At 45.0% G+C, this 20,000-nt stretch overlaps 2 protein-coding genes across 3 annotated transcripts in view; both read left to right on the plus strand.

Annotated features, from left to right (window-relative positions):
- The first annotated feature begins 3,018 nt into the window (after positions 1-3,018).
- On the plus strand, positions 3,019-13,968 carry stard15 (StAR-related lipid transfer (START) domain containing 15). 2 transcript variants are annotated; one of them, XM_041943957.1, is made up of 6 exons: positions 3,019-3,266; positions 11,687-11,834; positions 12,003-12,106; positions 12,690-12,807; positions 13,438-13,490; positions 13,566-13,968. In XM_041943957.1, the coding sequence occupies exons 1-6, from the start codon at positions 3,120-3,122 to the stop codon at positions 13,779-13,781; spliced, it is 786 nt and encodes a 261-aa protein (XP_041799891.1). In that variant the 5' UTR covers positions 3,019-3,119; the 3' UTR covers positions 13,782-13,968. The 2 variants fall into 2 exon arrangements, with proteins under 2 accessions (XP_041799891.1, XP_041799892.1); XM_041943958.1 differs by lacking the exon at positions 3,019-3,266 and adding an exon at positions 7,376-7,631.
- A 4,237-nt stretch (positions 13,969-18,205) lies between these two features.
- arap3 (ArfGAP with RhoGAP domain, ankyrin repeat and PH domain 3) overlaps positions 18,206-20,000 on the plus strand; it is a 31,195-nt gene continuing 29,400 nt past the window's right edge. The window contains exon 1 of the mRNA XM_041944161.1: positions 18,206-18,384. The gene's annotated coding sequence lies outside the window, so the exon portion shown is untranslated. The remainder of the gene's footprint in view (positions 18,385-20,000) is intronic.

The following is a 20,000-nucleotide window of genomic DNA, read 5'->3' on the forward strand; positions in this document are numbered from 1 at the left end:
CCAACAACAGAGAAACCGGCTGCTTCGATCATACCTTCCACATCTTCGTGTTAGCTCAGCCGTCAGTGGCTTTCGAGGTGTCAGCTGTCGAGGGAACATCGTTCAGTGGATAAGATCATGAACATCACAGGACTTTTACAGCATTTACACTAAAGATATTTCCAGAGACTCTCAGTCTCAGTCCTTTACCGCTCCAACATCCCGCCGGCGGGCTGGAAGCCTGTCGACGTTTCTATTCTTATGATTCACCGTTAGAAAGCTCAGATTCTCGTAAAACACTTCAAGGTACAATCCCAGCAGGAAGCTCAATAAATACCAGCAACAGACAAACAACCATTTTTAAAATTAACGTAACGTTGAATCAACTCACCGATGGCGTCTCTCAGTGATCCACAGATCAATAACTCCGACAGAAACGGTCTGGAAACATCCACAAAGATCCAGGAGATCCACTGCAGTAAAGATATTTAGTCCAAAACGTGATATTAATCCACAGAAACATGTTTTCTCGTTTGATGAGCTCGTCTTCTGTGCTTCATCCATTCCACCTGCTGCAGACAGACGGCCGCCATCTTGCCTCTGGAGCCTCAGGTTTCAAATGATACCTCTCTTGACCAATCGCAATCTGCCTTTTGAAGCCTAGCAACCAGAGCAGCCAATAACAGTTTGAGTTGAGCAGAAGGGCCTCGTTCTCTTCGTCCGTGTGAAGATCGAGCCAATCACAGCCGAGTTTGCAGATGACTGACACTTCGAACAGCCAATGAAATTCTCAGCGTGTCGATGTTCCACTTTATTTACTGCCAATCACAGATCGCAGATCAGATTAAAGACTTCAGTGCTAACGAGATATTTCACCCAGTTTGAAGTTATAACTCAACAAAAGTAAACTGCTCCATCTTTCTTCTCTCATCCTGTTCTTTAAATTCCACTTTATTTTATTTGTTGTTATTATTTGCTTTGTGTTGCATTTGATGCGTTAATTGTGCTACATCGATACAATTTGTCATTATTATTATTATAAAGATATACAGTCATAATATAGGCATATGTACCTTAAATATGACTGCAGATGGCCAAAATGTAGACTTCATGAATATAAATAAAATCTATGTAGATAAATTGCCTTTTTTTGGAGAAAGCCAAGATATTTTATCAGAGAAATCATATGTAAATATTAATTTTCTCTGGTATTGTTATCAGATTTTATTGAACTGTGGTCTCATTGTGTTTTCCAGCTAATTAAAACCTTCTACTTCAGCGTGTTCAAACTTCTGTTACTCATCGCAGCAGCACTCAAAGCAGCTTTTTCTTCCACTTTCAAAGGAGACCAGAATCATGGATGTAGTCCAGATGGTTCAAGAACAGCTGTCAGTTTACTTCGGCTCATTTTTACTGGATTCAAACTCACAAAACTTTATTTCAAATTTTTTTTTCAAAGTTTCCCAAATCTGAGGCACAAACAAAACCAGCTGATTTGACTTTTCAAACTATTTGAAATAATGAGAAAACTGACATGAAGGAGTTAAACTGAAGAACATGTCGATCCTTAAAAAACAAAGTGATCCCTAAAAAAGATCCATCAGCCTTCCTTTAAACTTTATTATCTCTTTGTAGTTCTAACACCTCTCAGTTTCTGGAAGCTTCCTCTCTCCTCCTCCTCCTCCTCCTCCTCAGAGCTCATTACAGAGTTACAGTGATGGAAACAAAAAGCTGCTGATACCTGATCTGTTGACCATCAGTGTGACTCAACGCACTTCACTCCACCCACCGCTCCACCTGAACAACAGGTATCAGTTACTGTTACTGATGCATTCAGGGGCAGTCTGAAATCATGATCAGTTTCAGATATTTTCCTGCAACAGAACAAAAACAGAATCAGACATGTTGCTATGCTAATGAGTTAGCTCAAACAGAAAGGTGACAGTCGGATTAAAAAGTGAAAGATAAAACCACCTTTTTTTGTAGAAGGTCTGACATGAAAATAACGTGATGTGTTGTTCACAGCCTGGGATCGTCATATTTACAGGAGCACATGAAGGCAGCAGTGTTCAGCACTAATACAGATGGTCTATTGAGAAGATGAGTCACTCTGTTTACATCCACAGTCACATACAGCAGCTGCTCCACAGTGACACGTTTATTTCAAACCTACCAAAAAATGTACAAGTGTTAGCCTGTTAGATAGCATTAGTCTGTTAGATAATGCTAGCTTGTAAGATAATGTTAGTCTGTTAGATAGCATTAGTCTGTTAGATAATGCTAGCTTGTAAGATGTTAGCCTGTTAGATAATATTAGACTGTTAGATAATGCTAGCTTGTTAGATAATGTTAGCCTGTAAGATAATGTAAGCATGTTAGATAACATTAGCCTCTAAGATGATGTTAGCCCGTCAGATAATACTAGTCTGTTAGATAATCTTAGTCTATAAGATGATGTTAGTCTGTAAGGAAATAAACAGTTAGCATATCATTAGCATATCATTAGCTAGCTACACGATGTTACAGGTTAGGAAAAGTCATGTTCATGCCTAGCGGGCCCTGGATGCTGGCAGAGTTTTGGCTAACGTTGGCAGATCTGTGCCGATCCTCGGCGTCGTGGATTTGATGTTTGTCATCAGTTTGTCCTCATCCTAGAAGACATTTCTTACTAAAAGTGAACCATCACGTTAGAAAAGACGAAGAGTAATCGTCCACAGTTTCTAGAGTTTCAGGTGTGTGAAAGTCTGCTGACGGCGAAAACACCACAGCACTTCAAACTAAATAACTTTCTTATGTCCAGTAAACAACATGTCCACAGTAAACACTGTGGGACTGATGACGAATCATTGCTTCAGTTATTGATACCATTACAGGACTGTTATTGATTACAGGGACAAAAGGTTGAACGCTGAGTCGATGTTTGTCTCGTTTCCTGGAAGTCGCTCAGAGTGAGACCTCTTTGTTTGCTGTCTCCTCTCTGCAGCGATCAGAGATCTGCAGCTGACACCGCAGGAGATCCAGATCCTGCAGCATCTCCTGTAGACCACCGCGGCCGGGACCAGCAGGAGCTGTGGGGACACACGGGAACTCTGACTGATGTAAAACCGAACTGCAGCTCTTTCATCCCGCTTTATCTCGAGATGCCGGTCCAGATCCCGGACGACTCGGACTTCTCCTCGTTCAAAGACCAGTGTCTGAGCCCTGATGGATGGATCAGCCGCTACAACAAGGCGGGAGTGACGGTGTGGTGCCGAGACGAGGAGAGCCGGAGCGTCCAGAAACTGAAGGTGAGCAGTCAGACCCGCTGCTCTCAGATCAGCTCAGAGCCTCTATTTCTAACCCTAACCCATCAGCAGTTTCATTCATTTTTAGAGCTAAACTGTCAAACTTCTCTGTTTGATTTGGAAGGAAACTGAATATCTTTGTGGTTTTGGGCAAAAAGAAAAGTCAAAACATGTTTGACACTTTAAGATGAAGATGAAGATGAAGATGAAGGGATTCTGAGGCTCTTTCTGTCCGGCAGTGTTACAGGATGGATCATTGATCAGTATTTACTCAGAAATGTTAGAAAACAGGAGCTGAACGATGTGAACAAACGATTGAATCGTTATCAGCTGTCAGCTCAGGTGTGTCCACCTGCCCTGAGCCAACAGTGATCATGTGACAACTAGTTTTACCAGTTTTAATTCGCTGATGTGTAAATTTACACTGAGGAAACACGAACATCAGAACAGTCAATCAATCAGTCGTCTATAACCAGTGTAACTGTGATGAATCACATGACTCGTGTTTGAAGTGAAGGTGTTTCAGCGCCTCACCTGAGAACAAAGTTTCTCTGAGCTCGGTCTCGTTGGACTCGGAGAATCTGTGAGGGACGTTCTTCACTGCTGTTTGCAGATCAAACAGGGATTCACCTTCATTGATTAAAGGAATAAATGGGTCAGAATCAGCTGATGTGCAGGATGAGCTCTCACCCGGTGCATGCTGGGAGAAGCTAAACCCCCCCAAAGATGATGAATGGAGAAAGTCAGAGATCAATGCTACGCTAACGCTTCTGCTATCGCTGCTGTTTAACAAGCCCTTGAATTCTTCTTCTTCTGTTGCCATTGGAGCTGAATCACTGATCGATTGATCGATTGATCTGATGTTAATGTTGAATATCTGCGTCTTTCAGGCTCGTGGTCAGACAGAAGCCGACGTTCAGAGTCAAAAATCACCATTATTTAATTTATTTCTCTCAGACTGAGACATAAAAAGCGACATGCACAGACGTGTTGTGACGTCTGACGTGGTGCTTTAATGTTTGTAAATGTGAGAAAGCTCTGCTGAGCTCACGGCGCCTGCTGTTAATGTGAAGGCGCGCTCGATTTGTGACACGAGACAACACGAGGGCGTCGCCGTGAGGACGGCGCGGCTCAATAATCCGTCTGTCTCGTCTTCAGATCGCCGTGTCGACGGACAGTTTTCGCTGCTTTCTGACGTTGCAGATCGATTGAGAGAAGATCAATAATAAAATAGTTCTGCTGCTGAAGCACTTTGTCAGATCTGCCTCAGGAAGAGTCGGTTCATTTCTTTATTTACTGATTGTCTTGTTTGGACGGCGCAGCCTGTCGCCGTGGCAACAGTTATCAATACATCTGTGAATGCAGGGCCATGAATGCTACAGACTGGATCTGTGATGTGGGTCTGCTGCTCGGCGGACCCCCTCTCCGGGACCCACGTGTAGACCGGCTCGTGGTCCGCTGCCCTCCGCCTGAAGCCCGGCGGCCTCCTGCAGAGGAAAGACAAACCGCCGCTCGCCGTCCGCGTCTGAAAAATTCAGAGCGGAAAGGAAAACGTAATGGTTGGAAACCTGAGGACGGGGGGGGGGGGGCAGCAGAGCTGGGAGACAGAGACCAGTTTACAGCGTCTGTTACTTTACTGGAAGATTTCCAGTCTGGAGACACTGAACTCCTCCTCCTCCTCCTCCTCCTCCTCCTCAGTGGAAATGTCAAACTGATGTCAGTGCCGCTGGGTGTGAGGGGGACACGTCCCGCCACCTTCACTTTAACACTGTCCTCGGCTGCAGCGGGTCTGCGTAGACTCACACCGGTGGACAGGTGACGGCTGGATTCAGGCCAGTGATCACTCATAGACCTGGTTCTGGAGGGGTCAGTCTTAAAGCAGCGGGACAGACGTGTCAGCTGTAGGACAGAGACGAGCTGTCGTATGTCCTCGAGGAAACAAGTGGAGGGGGATCGTCTCTCCGACGTCAGTCTCAGAGATTCTGGTGAAACATCTAAAAGTTGGAGGGGGGTTGATGTGGTTTGCCATCAAGCCCCCCAACCTGCTGGAGACAACCTGAGAGTCCACAATAAAGGAGCCTGAGCTGGAGCTGCTGGTTGGCTGAGACATATACATGAGACACTTTGTGACCCTGGAGGAGACCAAACACAGAGCTAAAAGACAGAGAATACTGGATCAGGATCACGACCCCCCAGGAACGACCACGTCGTTCTGGAGCTGCTGCAGCTGTTTGACCACAAACACCTGGATGAGATCACCTGTTCAGTCTATTCATGTAGCTTCAATGCTTTTAGAAAACACCAGGATGTTATCAGAGGAGAATCATGGAGGTTTGTCGGCTGCAGATTTCATTTCAACACAGTCGGAGTTTTATCGTAGCGCCATCGAGTGGACGCTGGACAAACTGCAGCTCGCTGTGGTTAGCGTCTGCATGTCGGCTACACGAGGCTGCCGCTCGGTTAGCCAACTAGCAGTTAGCCGAGGCTAACTGAGGTGACTCACAGGTTTTAGAGTCGGAGGAAAGACGAGATGAGGCTCTGACCTTCGTCTGGAAACAGATCTGCCTGCAGACAGACGGCAGCAGCCGGTCCTCTGTCCTCACTGCTGCTTTTTATTGTCTTTTTGAAGTTGTCACATGTGAGACGTAACATTTAGTGAAGTTTTCAAATGAAGAGATGATTCAGACGTGTTTGTCTGCGTGTCGATGTGATGCTCAGCAATGAATCTGCATTCATTCATCATTTATGAATCAGAAACGCTCTCAGCCTCAGTTTGTCCAGTGTGATGCTTTCTAACAAGAAAACTTGAAAAACATAAAACATAAAGACACTTTAAAGATGTTTTGGAGCAAGATATAAAAGCAGAGAAACTCGAGTGATTCAGTAAACTGTGATTTGCAGCTTTCATATTACCCATAATGAAAATTAAATCCTTTATTTCCAGCACTAAAATGAACCATCTTCCACATTCACGTGCTTTACTCTTCAGAATATTCCAACATATTTTAATGCACACGTTTCTTGTGTAAAGTAAAAATAACAAACACAAAAATAGCTTTTCTTTATAAAATATCTCTGATACTCGAACATTAATCGAACACGCTGATAAAAACTCTTTCCTTCAAAATGAAAAATGAATAAATAATGTCCGCCTGAAAACTAAGCTAGTGAGTAGCAACATGTCCAGAAATCAGATTTAACTTTACTTCAAACCAGTGTCGCTGGTTTTCAGACCTCCAGCTCTGTCTGTCTGTCAGTTAAGGCTCTGGCTGCGATGAAGAGGGGCTTCTTCCCCTCGATGTGGGGCCACAATCTGTTTCCAGTCTTCTCCAAACTCCTGGATGCGATGAACTCGGATCCCTTTGCATTCTTCCAGATGAGATCTTTGACTGATCTGGATCTGATGATCTCTGGAGGGTCCTCTCTCCGTCCCTCCGTCCCTCCGTCCAATCCTGTGGGTGATGTCGTCCAGGTCTGGAGCGACGGCTCGGCAGATTTCCATCACTCGTTGTTTGAGGTTTTCTCCTTCGTGTTCTTTCAGGTTCCCTCTCCTCTCAGGTTCTCCTCTCAGGTTCTCGTCTGGTTCCTCTCTGACTTGTTCATTTCGTCCTCCAGCTCTGCGAGCCTCTCCTCATGAGCGGTGACTGAAGTCTTCGTCGTCGTCACGTCAGCTTTCACGTCTTTCTTTTAATGCATTGATGCTTTCAGTGTTTAATTTGATCAGCGTCTCCAAACGGAAGTGAACAGCAGGAAGTGAATCACAGGAAGTGAACAGCAGGAAGTGAATCACAGGAAGTGAATCACAGGAAGTGAATCACAGGAAGTCGCTGTGGAGAGATGGGAGTGTGTTTGTTAATGATCGACTAGTACACACACAGATACAAAAGCAGGGCTGATGATGATGAAGATGATGATGATGATGATGATGATGATGATGATGCCTCCTCTTTTAATAATTCAGGCAGTCTTTCTGGAGCAGCGAGGCGCTTCCTCTCACGCATTAATAATTAAAATCTCTGGAGCTGACGGCATCTCGAACAGCACAAAGAGAAATATGAAGAGAAGCTCCACCTGTGGACAGGTGCTAACAGTCTGAGGGATTCACCTGTAGATTCAAACTCCTCAATTCAATTCTATTAAACTTTATTTATATAAAAATACAAATCACAACCAAAGTTATCTCAACTTAACATACAGAGCAGGTACAGAACAAAGTCTGTATCTACTGAGACCAACAGATCCCTCATGAGCAAACACCTGGAGACAGCAGCGAGGACAAACTTCCTTCTAGGAGGCAGAACCAGGATCAGGGTGGGGGCCATCTGCTTCGACCGGTTGGGTGAGAGAGACAGAGACACAGTACATATGGTATATGTCTATGTGATATATGTATGTATGTGATGTATTAACATATCAATAGCAGATAGTATGAACATATTACAGCACTAATGATCTGATAATAATGGCAGCTAATAACAATAGAGGTGGCAGTGGATGTCCAGGTTCAGACTCTCTCCCTTCGGAGAAAGAAAGATCTGTAATCATCTGTATATCAAACAAGAAGATGGATATCGGTTTAATTTCTGTGTGTGCAGTACTGAAACATGTTTAGCTTAGCTTAGCACAAAGAGCAGAAGCCACACCTTTCAGCTAAAAGCTAACGTCACACATCTGATGGAAGCTCATTCGCTGGATTCTCAGGGTCAGGTATGAAGACGGATATCAGCCTCATCTTTGTGGATGATTTTATTTTAGGCTGAACGACAGCAACCACGAGCAAAAGGTTTTGACGTGGCTCAAAACACGGCGCTGTAAAATGCTGCCTCGCTCAGCTCGGTCTGAATAATCTCCAGAAAATACGAGAACTGTTAGACGAACGATGTCGACATGAGCAAGAATTATAAAAACTGAGAGAACAATCTGAACTGACTGAAATCCAAGAAGGTCGGAGCGAGAAGAAAGGAGGATAGATCCAGGATCAAGCTGAGGCAGTGAGCAGAGGGCTGGCATCAGCATGAAATACAAACTCAGAGTGAAGAGATGAGACGATCAAAGTGAAGAGAGTTTGAAGGAAGAAATCAGGTGAAAATGATGCAGAACTACAGACACATAAAGAGCATGGAGGTGGTTCAGACTCACAGGAACACCTGGAGGGAATTTCTTTAAGTCTGGATTCACTTTGACTCAAAGATGAACTGATCAGAGGGTCAAAGGTCAAAGGTCGCTGTGACCTCACACAACACATTCATGACCACAACTCAAGGAATCATACGCTGACAATGACAAACTGTCATCAATGTCTCAGAGGATAAAATGAGGACGTGATATCCAGCAGGTCAAAGGTCAGCGTCACAGTGACATCATCACGTCCTGCAGAAACTCTCGTCTGTCCGTCATCCAGCGGCAGATTGTGACCATGTGCTCAGATAATCTCGGGTCCACCTTGAACCTGAGCTGATTGTTTGGATCTTCTGAGCTGCAGGTTCAACGTGTGTGAAGCCTCCATGTTTCACTCTGCAGCTTCTCTGCAGCGTCGTGGTCACTGCGAGCTGATTGGTTGTGCTGATGTTGATCTTCATCTGATTGTTGTTGCTCCAGATGATGAAGGTCTCTGTCCGTCCTCTGGACTCCTCTGGACAAACAGTCTCTGAGTGAAGACAGCATGTTTCTCTCTGGACATTATTCACTGGAATCAGACGTGTTAACATAGAGAGAAGTTCAGCACACATGCTAACAGTTTCTCTTTGCTTCTAGTCTTTGTGCTAAGCTAGGCTAATGTCTGTCACTGTACTCCTCTTTTCTACATGAAGAAGATGGAAAACTCATTTTGCTGTTTTCATGTTGCTCTGTTCTATAGCCGGCCTCATCTTCTTCACCTCATGTTTGATGCTGTGAGATATTTTCAGAATCATCAAACAGGCCCGACTGAATCATTTGTGATGTGGAGTCGCTGCTAGCTGCAGCTCTCAGCATCCACACAGAGACCAGACGTAGTGACTGACGGACAAAGACGAGACGCTCGGCATTAATGAATCATTAACGCTGCAGCGGAGCCCCGCTGATTGAGTTACACGGAGCACGTTGCAGCGCCGACCCGCAATATCTGATGACCCGCTCAGCCGAGCCCGACGCTCCTGTGAGATTACAGCAGTGGAAAAAAGTGACGTCCTTCAGCGAGCAGCCGCACGACACGACGCCCGAAACGCCAACGAGCGAGGCTTGTTTTCAGCCTGCCGTCTGTCGGCATCGCCCCGAACCAAAAACCTCTTTGACTGAACTCCTCTGTGGTGGAGGGAAACAAACACCTGGTCCGAATGAACCAATGTCTGGTGAAAACAAGACAAATGCAGCAGAGATGGACGTAAAATAAAGTGAGGATACAGCAGACGTACAGACAGTAGCTTTGCTCTGTGATGACAGATGTGGTTTTCTGTCCAGGATCAGTTGAGCCTCGCATGCAAACAACAGCTGATTGAACAGAGCAGTTATTCCAACTGACATTCAAAGAGGTCCAGACCCTCATGATGTCCACTCACATTATGACTCGGTGTCATGTGAAGTCTTTTATTTTCTCAGTAGGGACGTTTCTTTGTCTTGTAGAGACGCTCACAGGCCGCCTTCGGTGACCTTCTCACCTGCGATGCAACACGTGCAGCCGGTCTGGAGTTTCCTGGGCTGCTGAACCAGTGCTGCACAGGCTGGAAGTGACGTGCCTGTAAAAAGGGAAAGATAATAATCATTAATGGTTATCAGACATATCAGACACTGAACGAGGATTTCTGATTTGTTGTCATTTAGCTGTTGAACATGCAGCACTTAACGATTGACCAGGTGTGCAGCAGCACTTTCATTAGCAAAGAAATGCTAATTAATATGATATTATACAAATAACATCCCCAAGAGAAAGAATGTAAACAGGACTTGGAAGGGAGCCTGGTGGAACACCATGGTTCGGTGGACGGCACACGATGATCCAGCAGGAACGGTTTGTGGCTCAGGTTGGACCTGAACCAGAGTCTGGCCACATCTGAAGATCACTGAACAGACTCGTGGGATGTGTAGTCAGGGGTCAGAGAGCTGAGCGCTGTTCGAGAGCTGCTGGTTCTGTGCTGACCTGAAGGCTGGACCCAGTCCCAGCCCGCCTCAAACATTCATTGACAGCTGATGAGGAGCTGAGCAAGGCATCAGCCAATCAGGTGTTTCGGGAAACGTAAAGATGTCCGTCCATCCAGGAAATGAAGTTACAGGTGAGAGCTGTCGACAGAACGAGCAGCAGGTGTGCGGAGAGGAACAGCACCAGGCGCCTCTAGTGGACAGGTGGGGGATGACACCAGACGCCTCTAGTGGACAGGTGGGGGATGACACCAGGCGCCTCTAGTGGACAGGTGGGGAATGACACCAGGCGCCTCTAGTGGACAGGTGGGGAATGACAGCATCATGTCAGGGTTTTTGGTTATTCTTTTATTTTTTTTCTCCATGTTTGTATTTATCTCTGACACTTTCTGCAGATTTGTTTAAGTGTCTTTTGATGGGACATCTTGCACGTCTTGTTTTGTTCACTGACTGCTTCTTTGTCCAACAAGGCCAAACTAAGATGCTGAGGAAAGTGGAGGACGGCGGCTTTGATGCTGCAGAGACAGTCACATCAAACTGTACAGAGCTGTAAAATAAAAGGTTTTAGTTAGAAAACGTAGTCTCAGCTCTAAACCAGCAGGTTTCAGTGCGTCTGAGTGTTTCTCAGACTGACGGATGAAGGACCTTGAGCTTCAGATATTACACAACACATCCTACACAGCTACATTTAGAACTCTGCGGCTCCTTTCAGATATTTCTCCTCAGCGACTCCATCCAGCCGATTTAACGCTCCATTAAAAACCATCTGCAGCTCAGCAAGCTGAGGCATTAGATCCTCTTTACTCCCTCACACATTGTCGTTATGTGCAGCGAAAACGATCGTCTGAACAAAACCTACCAGCTTCTGTAAAACTATAATTCATAAGAGACCGTCTGGTGCAGTGAAATCCAGCTCAGAGGCTAAAGTTGGTTAAGTGTTACTCTACATTATGATGCGTTCACTGCACGCTGCAGCTTCTGCAAATGTTGTGAAAATAAGGTTGAACACTGTTGATTCTGTTCCAGTCAGAGCTGCACTGTCTCCCTGCAGTTCCTCTAATGTCCACTAGATGCTGCTGTGATCAAACTCTGACACAACACTCTCAGCAGACTCTGGTTACTTAGCATCAACATAATGACATTAAACAGCTTCCTGATCTGCATCTGACAACATGACGACTATCTGGTCATGTGATCACCGCCGACTGAAGCCACGTGACTCGGTCAAAGGATCCAGAACTGAAAGTAAGTGGACCTTGAGTGGAGATTGTTTTGGCGGTGAGCTGATTGTTTCTCTGTCTGTGTCTCAGATGAGGATAGTGTGCAAAGACGTGACGGCAGAGACGCTGTATGACGTCCTCCACGACACCAGCTACCGCAGGAAGTGGGACACCAACATGATCGACACGTATGACATCGGAAGGCTGACCGCCAACGCCGACATCGGCTATTACTCCTGTCAGTTCATCTCTGCGTCTCAGTGACATTGATTGGATTGTGGGATGTGAAGCTACCTCAGTTGATCATTGGGTCTATAGTTACACTCTACGTACATTATTTCTACAGTCATGCTGTGTTTCAGTCCTGAATGTCGGCGTCAGGATGTTTTCTGTGTGTTCTCTGAAGGGAAATGTCCGAGCCCTCTGAAGAACAGAGACTTCGTCACCATGAGATCTTGGCTTCCTCTCGGCAACGACTACCTGATCATCAACTACTCTGTCAAACACCCGGTGAGCGTCAACATTTACGTCCTTTTACATTTACACTGGGAACAAAATGTCCCGTTAGCTGGACGGCAAGTTTTACAAACTGAATCTGTTCATGAACCAGTAAAAAGCAGTGGGAGCTGTGGGAGCTGTGGGAGCTGTGGGACGCTGGCCTGCCTTAAGGCTGGAAGACAGTCAGAAAATAGAAATCAGAATAACTATAACAGCCCATAATACCGTCTGTGACACCTGTCACGACACCTGATGTGAAAATTAGGTGGCAAGAATAAATAAATACCATTACCACACACACACACACACACACACACACATATATATATATGTTACACACATTTACTAAAAACCTCAAAGAAAACACAAGAATTAACACCAGCAGTCTGTAGCTGAAGGAGCTGCTCTGTGCTGTCAGAGTGTCCTGCTTGGGGTGGAGCAGGCCCCCCTCAGATTAATGCTCAGAAGATGTATTCTGGTGTTTTGAAGGTCGAGGTTCTAGAGGATGTGAAACCAGGTTCTCATGAAGTCTGAGATGAATGAATGAACCTTTAAAGTGCTGTAACACAGCTTATCTTATGTCACGTCTCCTCAGCAACATCCGCCCAAGAAGGACTACGTCCGAGCCGTGTCCCTGCTGACCGGATACCTGATCCAGTCTAATGGAGCCAACTGTTCCACCCTCTACTACCTGACCCAGGTGGACCCCAGAGGTGAGACCCAAACAGGGACCTTCAGAAGCCGACAAGGACTAAACGTTTGCTTCATTTCACTGGGAGGTAAAGCTCGACTCCACCAGAACCAGTTTCCTGTCAGAGAAGGTTGATGGTGTCGCCTCAGCCGAGGTTCCAAGTGAGCTGCAGACCAGTGATTGGTCAGAGAACCGTCACCTGCACGGCACAGAGCGAGCTGATTGGCTCTGATGTGGGATCAGAAATTATATATATAATTCACTCAGTAAAACCAGTATGATCTGTGTGTGTGTGTGTGTGTGTGTGTGTGTGTGTCTGTGTGTGTGTGTGTCTGTGTGCGTGCGTGTGTGTGTCTGTGTGTGTGTCTGTGTGTGTGTGTGTGTGCGTGTGTGTGTGTGTGTGTGTGTGTGTGTGTGTGTGTGTCTGCCCTTCAAAGAGGTGAAAACCAGACAAAACTGCCCCCACTTTCTAAACAAGGTTCAAATGTCCTCTCTTGAAGACGTCCTGTAGATGTCCTCTCTTGAAGACGTCCTGTAGATGTCCTCTCTTGAAGACGTCCTGTAAATGTCCTCTCTTGAAGACGTCCTGTAGATGTGCTCGTACGGTCCTGATGTCCTCTGAGTGACGCTCCGTCTCGTCCTCTCTCCACAGGCTCGTTACCAAAGTGGGTGGTGAACAGAGTCTCTCAGTTCGTGGCTCCGAAGGTAAATCTGATCTTCCTCTCGCCTCCTGTCCCTTCATCACTTTATCAGGGTTTGACTGTGTCCTCTTCCTCTCAGGCGATGAGGAAGATCTACAAGGCGTCTGTGAAGTATCCGGAGTGGAAGAGGAAGCACAACCCGAGCCTGAAGCCGTGGATGTATCCGGAGCAGAACTCGCTGCCGTGCGTCAGCGTGTCGGAGCTGACGGTGCAGCGCGCCGACTCTCTGGAGAACATCGACGAGAGCGGCCTGAGCGAGGAGAAGACGCACCACAGCGACGACGAGGAGACTTAAAGACCCACGCGGACTGAGGGCGTCACGGTTCTTTGGTTTTCTGTTTGTTGGCTTGTTTGTTTGTTACTGACGAGACCAGAGACCAGACGACAGCGTCGCTCTGACCGCTGTGTTGTTCTTCTCTCGGCTCTTCAGATTATCCAGCTTCATGTTCGGTTCAGGCAGCTGTAACAGCCGTCCAATCACAGCTCAGATCAAAGCCTGGTCTCCTGGGTGGAGGTCCTGCTGGGGGAACCTCCACCCAGGAGACCAGGCTCTGTGTCCCGTCTCAAACTAAAAGTTCACATTTCAGGTTTTCTGTCATTGTTCATCAGTTTCACTTTGTTTAGACACTAAAACTACCTGCGTAGGTTTGAAGAAGACCTAGTTTGGGTTCAGACCCTTTGACAACAGTATCCAGGGGTTACTGTTCACTAACCAACCAGCTGTGGGGGTGGAGCTCAGGCGTAGGGGGAGTGTCTCCAGCTGTGACACCATGGGTTAGGGTGTAGTCTGTAGTACCTGTACTCTGAAAGTTTCACTTAGTTTAACACGAGTGAATCACTGAACACCTTTAAAGTCAGTTACACAGACTCGTGTAGGCAGCAGGAGTCTGGTCCTGGTCCTGGTCTGATTAGAGCTCAGCTTCACAACAATGACCAGTCCAACCAGTCTAACCAGTCCAACCAGTCCAACCAGTCCAACTGGCCAAACTGGCCAAACCAGCACAACTAGTCCAACTGGTCCAATCAGCACGACCTCCTGAACCAGTCGAGCTGAATGGTCCTCATATAAACCAGTGATGTACCCACAGCAGAGTCTGGGCCTTTAATGTTCTGACTGGTGGTTTCAGGTGCCCCTCTTACTGTCTGATGGTTCTTCATGTTGAGTCTGATGTGATCCACCTCTGAACCCCCCTGGGACCTGACGTCTGATCTGAGTAAAACAACCTGTGAAGACAAGTTTGTTCTTGCTGAATGTGACATGATGATGATGATGATGATGATGATGATGATGATGATGATGATGATGATGATGATGATGATGTGTTTGTTTGGTGAGATGTTTGCAGACCTCAGCCTCATGTTTTCATTTGTTGGTACTTTAATGCAGCATGAAGCTGGTCTGTGAGTCTGCAGCGCCCTCCAGTGGACAGAGAACGGTCCTGTTGTCTTAGATCTCCTCTTCAGGTCCATCCTCTAAAACTCATCTGATAAAGACGCTGATGAACCTGTTCTTTAACGTGTTCTTTAACGTGGATCAGATCACATCTGTTAAAGTCTGCAGCTCAAAGACAAACAGGTTTTTGTTGGTTCTGGTTCAGATCAGGTTGAACCTCAGACAAACATTACATACGACACAAACAGTCTTTGTTTGGTTCAACAGATTCTGCTTTTATCAATAAAGATGATATTTTTCTGTCACTGACTCTGAACTGTTCTTCTGTCTCATTGAGTCTCAGTCTGTCGGAACAGAAGCTGCTTCCTGTTCTGTTGGTGACCTTCAGCTAAATAAACTGTTTAAAAGCCTCTTGGATCAGCTGGAAAAGCTGAAAACAGGCTGTTTGTCTGAGATACGAGGTTCTCACAGGACAAACACATGATGATCTTATAGAATATGATGCATCGCTGCAGATTAAACCAGCCAACAGGATATAAAGTAGTTCAAACATCCACATTAATGCAGCAGGAATATTAATCCACAAACATCAGAGATGATGAGAAACACTGACAGCAACATTTACTGATACATCAGTACTTTTAGTATTCATATAGTTTAAATCTGCTGATGATACTTTAACTTCAGTACGACTTTTATTGGCAGTGTGTATTTGCACTGTGTGGTATTACTGTTTCCTAATATTATTATCAATTATACTCAGAACTCTTCATTTAAACTGAGTTAACTTGTGAGATCAGAGGACAGCTCGCTCTGTTCAGATCAGCTCTTTACTGATTCAGTGATCAGAAAAATGACCTTCATCATCGTCTTCACGTGAGTAATCATAGCAGCTTTTTTAATAAACTCAGGAACAGCTGGAACATGAACATCTGCACTCTTCGTGCTGAAGAGGAAGAAGCGTCCAGGTTACAGTCATGGGTGCTATGCTTCCTCTGGCCACAGGGTGGTGCTGTTGGGAACATCATATTGTCAGAGGTGATCAGTGACAGGAACTGAGTCAGCTGTCATTAAAAGCTCTCACAGTGTCGACTTCCTTTAATCTGACTGAATCAGATCTGCTGAGGTCGTTCAGTCTTTAAGTATCTGAGATGTTTAAAAGCTTCACACTCAGCATTTTTCTGTGTGGAGGAACGAGTCTCTTCAGCGTTGGTTTTCTTCTTCTTCTGTCACAGCAGATTAATCTTGGACGGAGGATGAAGATGAGCAGCCGCAGCTCTGATTCGAAGCGTAAAACGAGAGCGAGCTTGTTGAGCTGTGAACGTGCCGCCGGCGGCCGCTGAGCTCGTTCTTCCTGCGGCCATCAGGAAAACTTCATGTGCGACTGCATCCTTGTTTCGTGCCTGAAGAATGCAGCTGGGCTCCGGGTCCTCTCCACGCCGTATTGTCTCAGGCGCTTCCTGTTTCCTGTCTGCAGAGCTCTGATTGTTGTTTGGCAGCGAGGAGGAAACTCCACCGCTGTCCCAGTCTTTGACAGGACGCAGTGTTCGCTGAGGACTTCCTCGCTCAGGCCTGGAAACACGGGTCCCGTTGAGGGCGAGGTCCTGACGGTCCGCTGCTGCTGCTTCTGCAGGATCGTCTCAGAGAGGCCTTTGACTTCACTTCCTGTCCACCTTCAGTTCCACCAGCGTCACTAACGCCTGATTCTACATTTCTTTCATCGGTGTTTATCCTCCATATTCTGAAAAAAACTACATTTCCACTCTGTCATCTTTCCATCTCTTCGCCTCTGAGAAATCGCTTCAAATAAACTCTTTTATTGTGAAAAGAAACAGGATGAAGTAACTGATTATTTCACTGTTTCATGCTTTTATTTTGTATCTTTATTGCTTTCATTATGTTTTATTCATTTATTTGATATTTAACATCTTGGCTCTCCACAGTGGGACTGGATCCTAAAAACTAAGTACTTTACTTGAATATTTCTGTTTTCAGATACTTTCTACTTCTAGTCTGCTCCAATACAGTTCAGAGGGAAATATTTTACTCTTTCCTTCACTGCTTGATAACTTTTCTTTGCAGATTAAGTTATCGCTCACAATAATGAAGTGATGTCTTATTATAGATGAAACCACCCAGCAGTTACAGTCAGACCACAGACCGGAGCGGGTCAGACCAGGGTTTATCAGTCACCTCCACATTAAGCAGCTGCAGTAAAGTGATGAACATGAATGCATCAATAATTAGAAACATATGTGATTCTGAAGTGAGTTACTCTGAACAATGAGTACTTTTACTTTTGCTACTTTAAGTATATTTTGATGCCTTTGAGTTGAATTTTTAAATGCTGGACTTTTACTCGTAACAGAGTATTTCTACTGCGTGGTATCACCACTTTTATCTTAGTACACATCTGAGTTCAGATGTTGAGCTGTTGACCTGATGGTGGCGCTACAGTTCATCCTGAAGGTCAGATTGAACATGAGCTGCTGGTGGTTCAAACTCTCCTCACACCTGCAGCATCAGCAGGATTTTCTGCTCTCAGATCAGCTGAAGGAAGAAATCTGAAGTGAGGATTACATGGAGATCATTATGGTTTAATCTCTGAGGATTACAGGGATTACACAGGAAAACAGCTGCCGGTAACAAGTCAGGAAAAACTATTTGGTACCAAACTCTGTGACTTTCATTCAGAGGCCTTACAGAAGCTGCAGATGGCTGAAGCTGTGTCGATTATCCAATGAGAGCGGAGGACAGAGGGCGGGCTCTCCACAGGAAACCAGACAGAAACTTCAAAATAAAACTACACTTTTAGTGCACAGTAACGCTTAGCAGAGAAATATGGACAGAATTGTGTTTGTTTATCATTCTATTTGATCTCATCATATTTAGGATGTCCAAACTTTCTCTGAAAGTGTAAAAAGTAATTTCATTGGAGCACTTTATAACTCACAGATGTTGAAACAAAGAACACATGGTGACAGAAATATCTTTACAAAAAACATTCATGTATGTTTGTGTAATTGATGCCTAATTTAGTGATTATTTTTTTCATAGACCATTAATCCACATAAGAACAGTATTTTTAGGCATGTTTGTTGTATTGTTTATTCTCTGTGTTCTGTTTTAGTTCTATTATATTATTCAGGTTTAGTGACTGTCTCAGATAACTGGAGCAAACTCTCATCAGCAGCTTCGATCTGAGACCGGAAGCAGTGAGAGATTCCCTCGTGATGCTTTTGTTTTGAAGCTTATACCCGGAAGCACAGCAGTCAGTGTTCTGTGTAACTTGACGTCTTTGGGAGCAGAGCGGAGTTTCTCCTCGGACGGTGCTGGTTTATTCACCGGGACCTGATCCTGCAGAGACCTGGAGAGACCACAGACCGCAGACCAGAGCGCGTCACACCAGAGACCAGGAAAAAGACTCAAAACCAGAGCGGGACAGATCAGAGACCAGAGAAAAGACCCCAAACCAGAGCGGGTCAGACCAGAGACCGGATCAGAGGTGAGACACTTCTTTTGGTTTGAAGCAGAGTTGATGTGAGTCGGTCGGTCAGTGAGTCCTGCAGGAAGGAGCTGGTCCTGCTGTCGGTCCTGCGGAGTCCCGTAGAGTCCCGGCTCAGACCCGTGTCTCTGGGTCCCGTCTGGCTCTGGACCGACGGAATGACGCACAGAGGAAGTTTTGGCGCAAACTGGAGCAGAGACGCATCTCTGATGAGTCAGAGAAACAGGAATTATTCTGAATATCTTTCCACACACTGAGATCAATAACACCTCATATTGATCAGTGATATTACTTCAGAATTTGTTGATCATATTAAGCTGTCAGATGAATGTAATGGAGTAAAAAGTCCAGTATTTCCCTCTGAGATAGATTATAGATTATAGATTATAGATTATATAACAGAGTAGAAGGAGAAAGGAGCAGAAAATGGAAATATAGTACAAGTACCTCAGAGTTGTACTGAAGTAGAGTTGAGTAAATGTACTCAGTTACTTTCACTTTAAGTTCAGTGTTTTGCTCTAAATGACGCTTCACACGATGTTTTTCCAGTAAAATGAATATTTATTAGTTATTGAACTGCAGTCATGCTGATATTTTTATCTTCATGTCGATTTCCTGGAAAGTCGATTAGAACTGAATCAATTAGTTTTAATTTAACGTTTCCAGCTGCTTTGATTGACGACTCATTTCTCTCTTCTGACGTTATTGATGGAAATATGAATCAATATGAACCAAACTGACGGACTGATGGTCCAGCAGGTCTGACATCATCATCATCATCAAACTGTTAATGGATGCGATGAACAGTCAATAAAGTTTGTTTAAAGATGTGAATCGATGGTGGTGCTGATGAAGACCATGGTGGCGAAGGGTCAGTTGTTGTGTTCAGGACTCAGACCGGAGAGGCGTTCAGGAGGGCGTTCACTCGCAGCACAAACATCCTGTAAAGAGGAAACTCAGCTTCCTGTTTCAGACCCAGTCGCAGCGACCCCCCCTCACACCTTAAACCCTGAGCCCTCTTCTTCTTCTTCTTCTTCTTCTTGATGAAGAGGATGGCATGTTGGTGCCCTCCTCCGCCCCAACAGGATCAGGTGTTTCTATCTGTCCACAGCGTCAGGTCGTCTTCATCGCAGTCATCATGAGTCCAGATGTGGACAGGGTCAGTTCAGGTTCAGGTCTGGTGAGCAGAACACAGTACTGTGTGTACTGTGTGTACTGTGTGGTGTTGATTTGTGAGTATAAATCTGAGGTATGTGCTCCTTCCTCCTTCTACTCTATTACATCTCAGAGGGAGGTATTGTACTTTTTACTCCATTACTTTTATCTGACAGCTTTACTCTGTAGACTCAGATTAATAATACAAGTATTAATAAGTAATTATGTGTTATCGTTGGTTATGATGGGACTCTATTGATCGATGGAGGAAGTGAATTAACATTAAACACGTGAATAATCTGTGATATTACGATCAGTAATACTCCAATAATATCATATATTTGATTCTGAAGTGGGCCACTCTGCAAAATGAGTACCTTTGGTACTTTAAGTATATTTTGATGGTAATGATTTTGTACTTTTCTGTAAGTGAAATTTTGAATGCAGGAGTTTTACTTGTA

The sequence above is a fragment of the Chelmon rostratus genome, chromosome 9, assembly GCF_017976325.1.
Source record: "Chelmon rostratus isolate fCheRos1 chromosome 9, fCheRos1.pri, whole genome shotgun sequence".
Lineage (NCBI taxonomy): Eukaryota > Metazoa > Chordata > Actinopteri > Chaetodontiformes > Chaetodontidae > Chelmon > Chelmon rostratus.

What these genes read in the sequence shown, in the direction of transcription:
- stard15 (XM_041943957.1), top strand. Translation starts at nt 3,120, where the DNA reads ATGCCGGTCCAGATCCCGGACGACTCGGACTTCTCCTCGTTCAAAGAC. An exon ending in GGAGCGTCCAGAAACTGAAG is followed by an intron (nt 3,267 to 11,686) that starts GTGAGCAGTCAG and finishes TCTGTGTCTCAG; the next exon opens with ATGAGGATAGTGTGCAAAGA. An exon ending in ACTACTCTGTCAAACACCCG is followed by an intron (nt 12,107 to 12,689) that starts GTGAGCGTCAAC and finishes ACGTCTCCTCAG; the next exon opens with CAACATCCGCCCAAGAAGGA.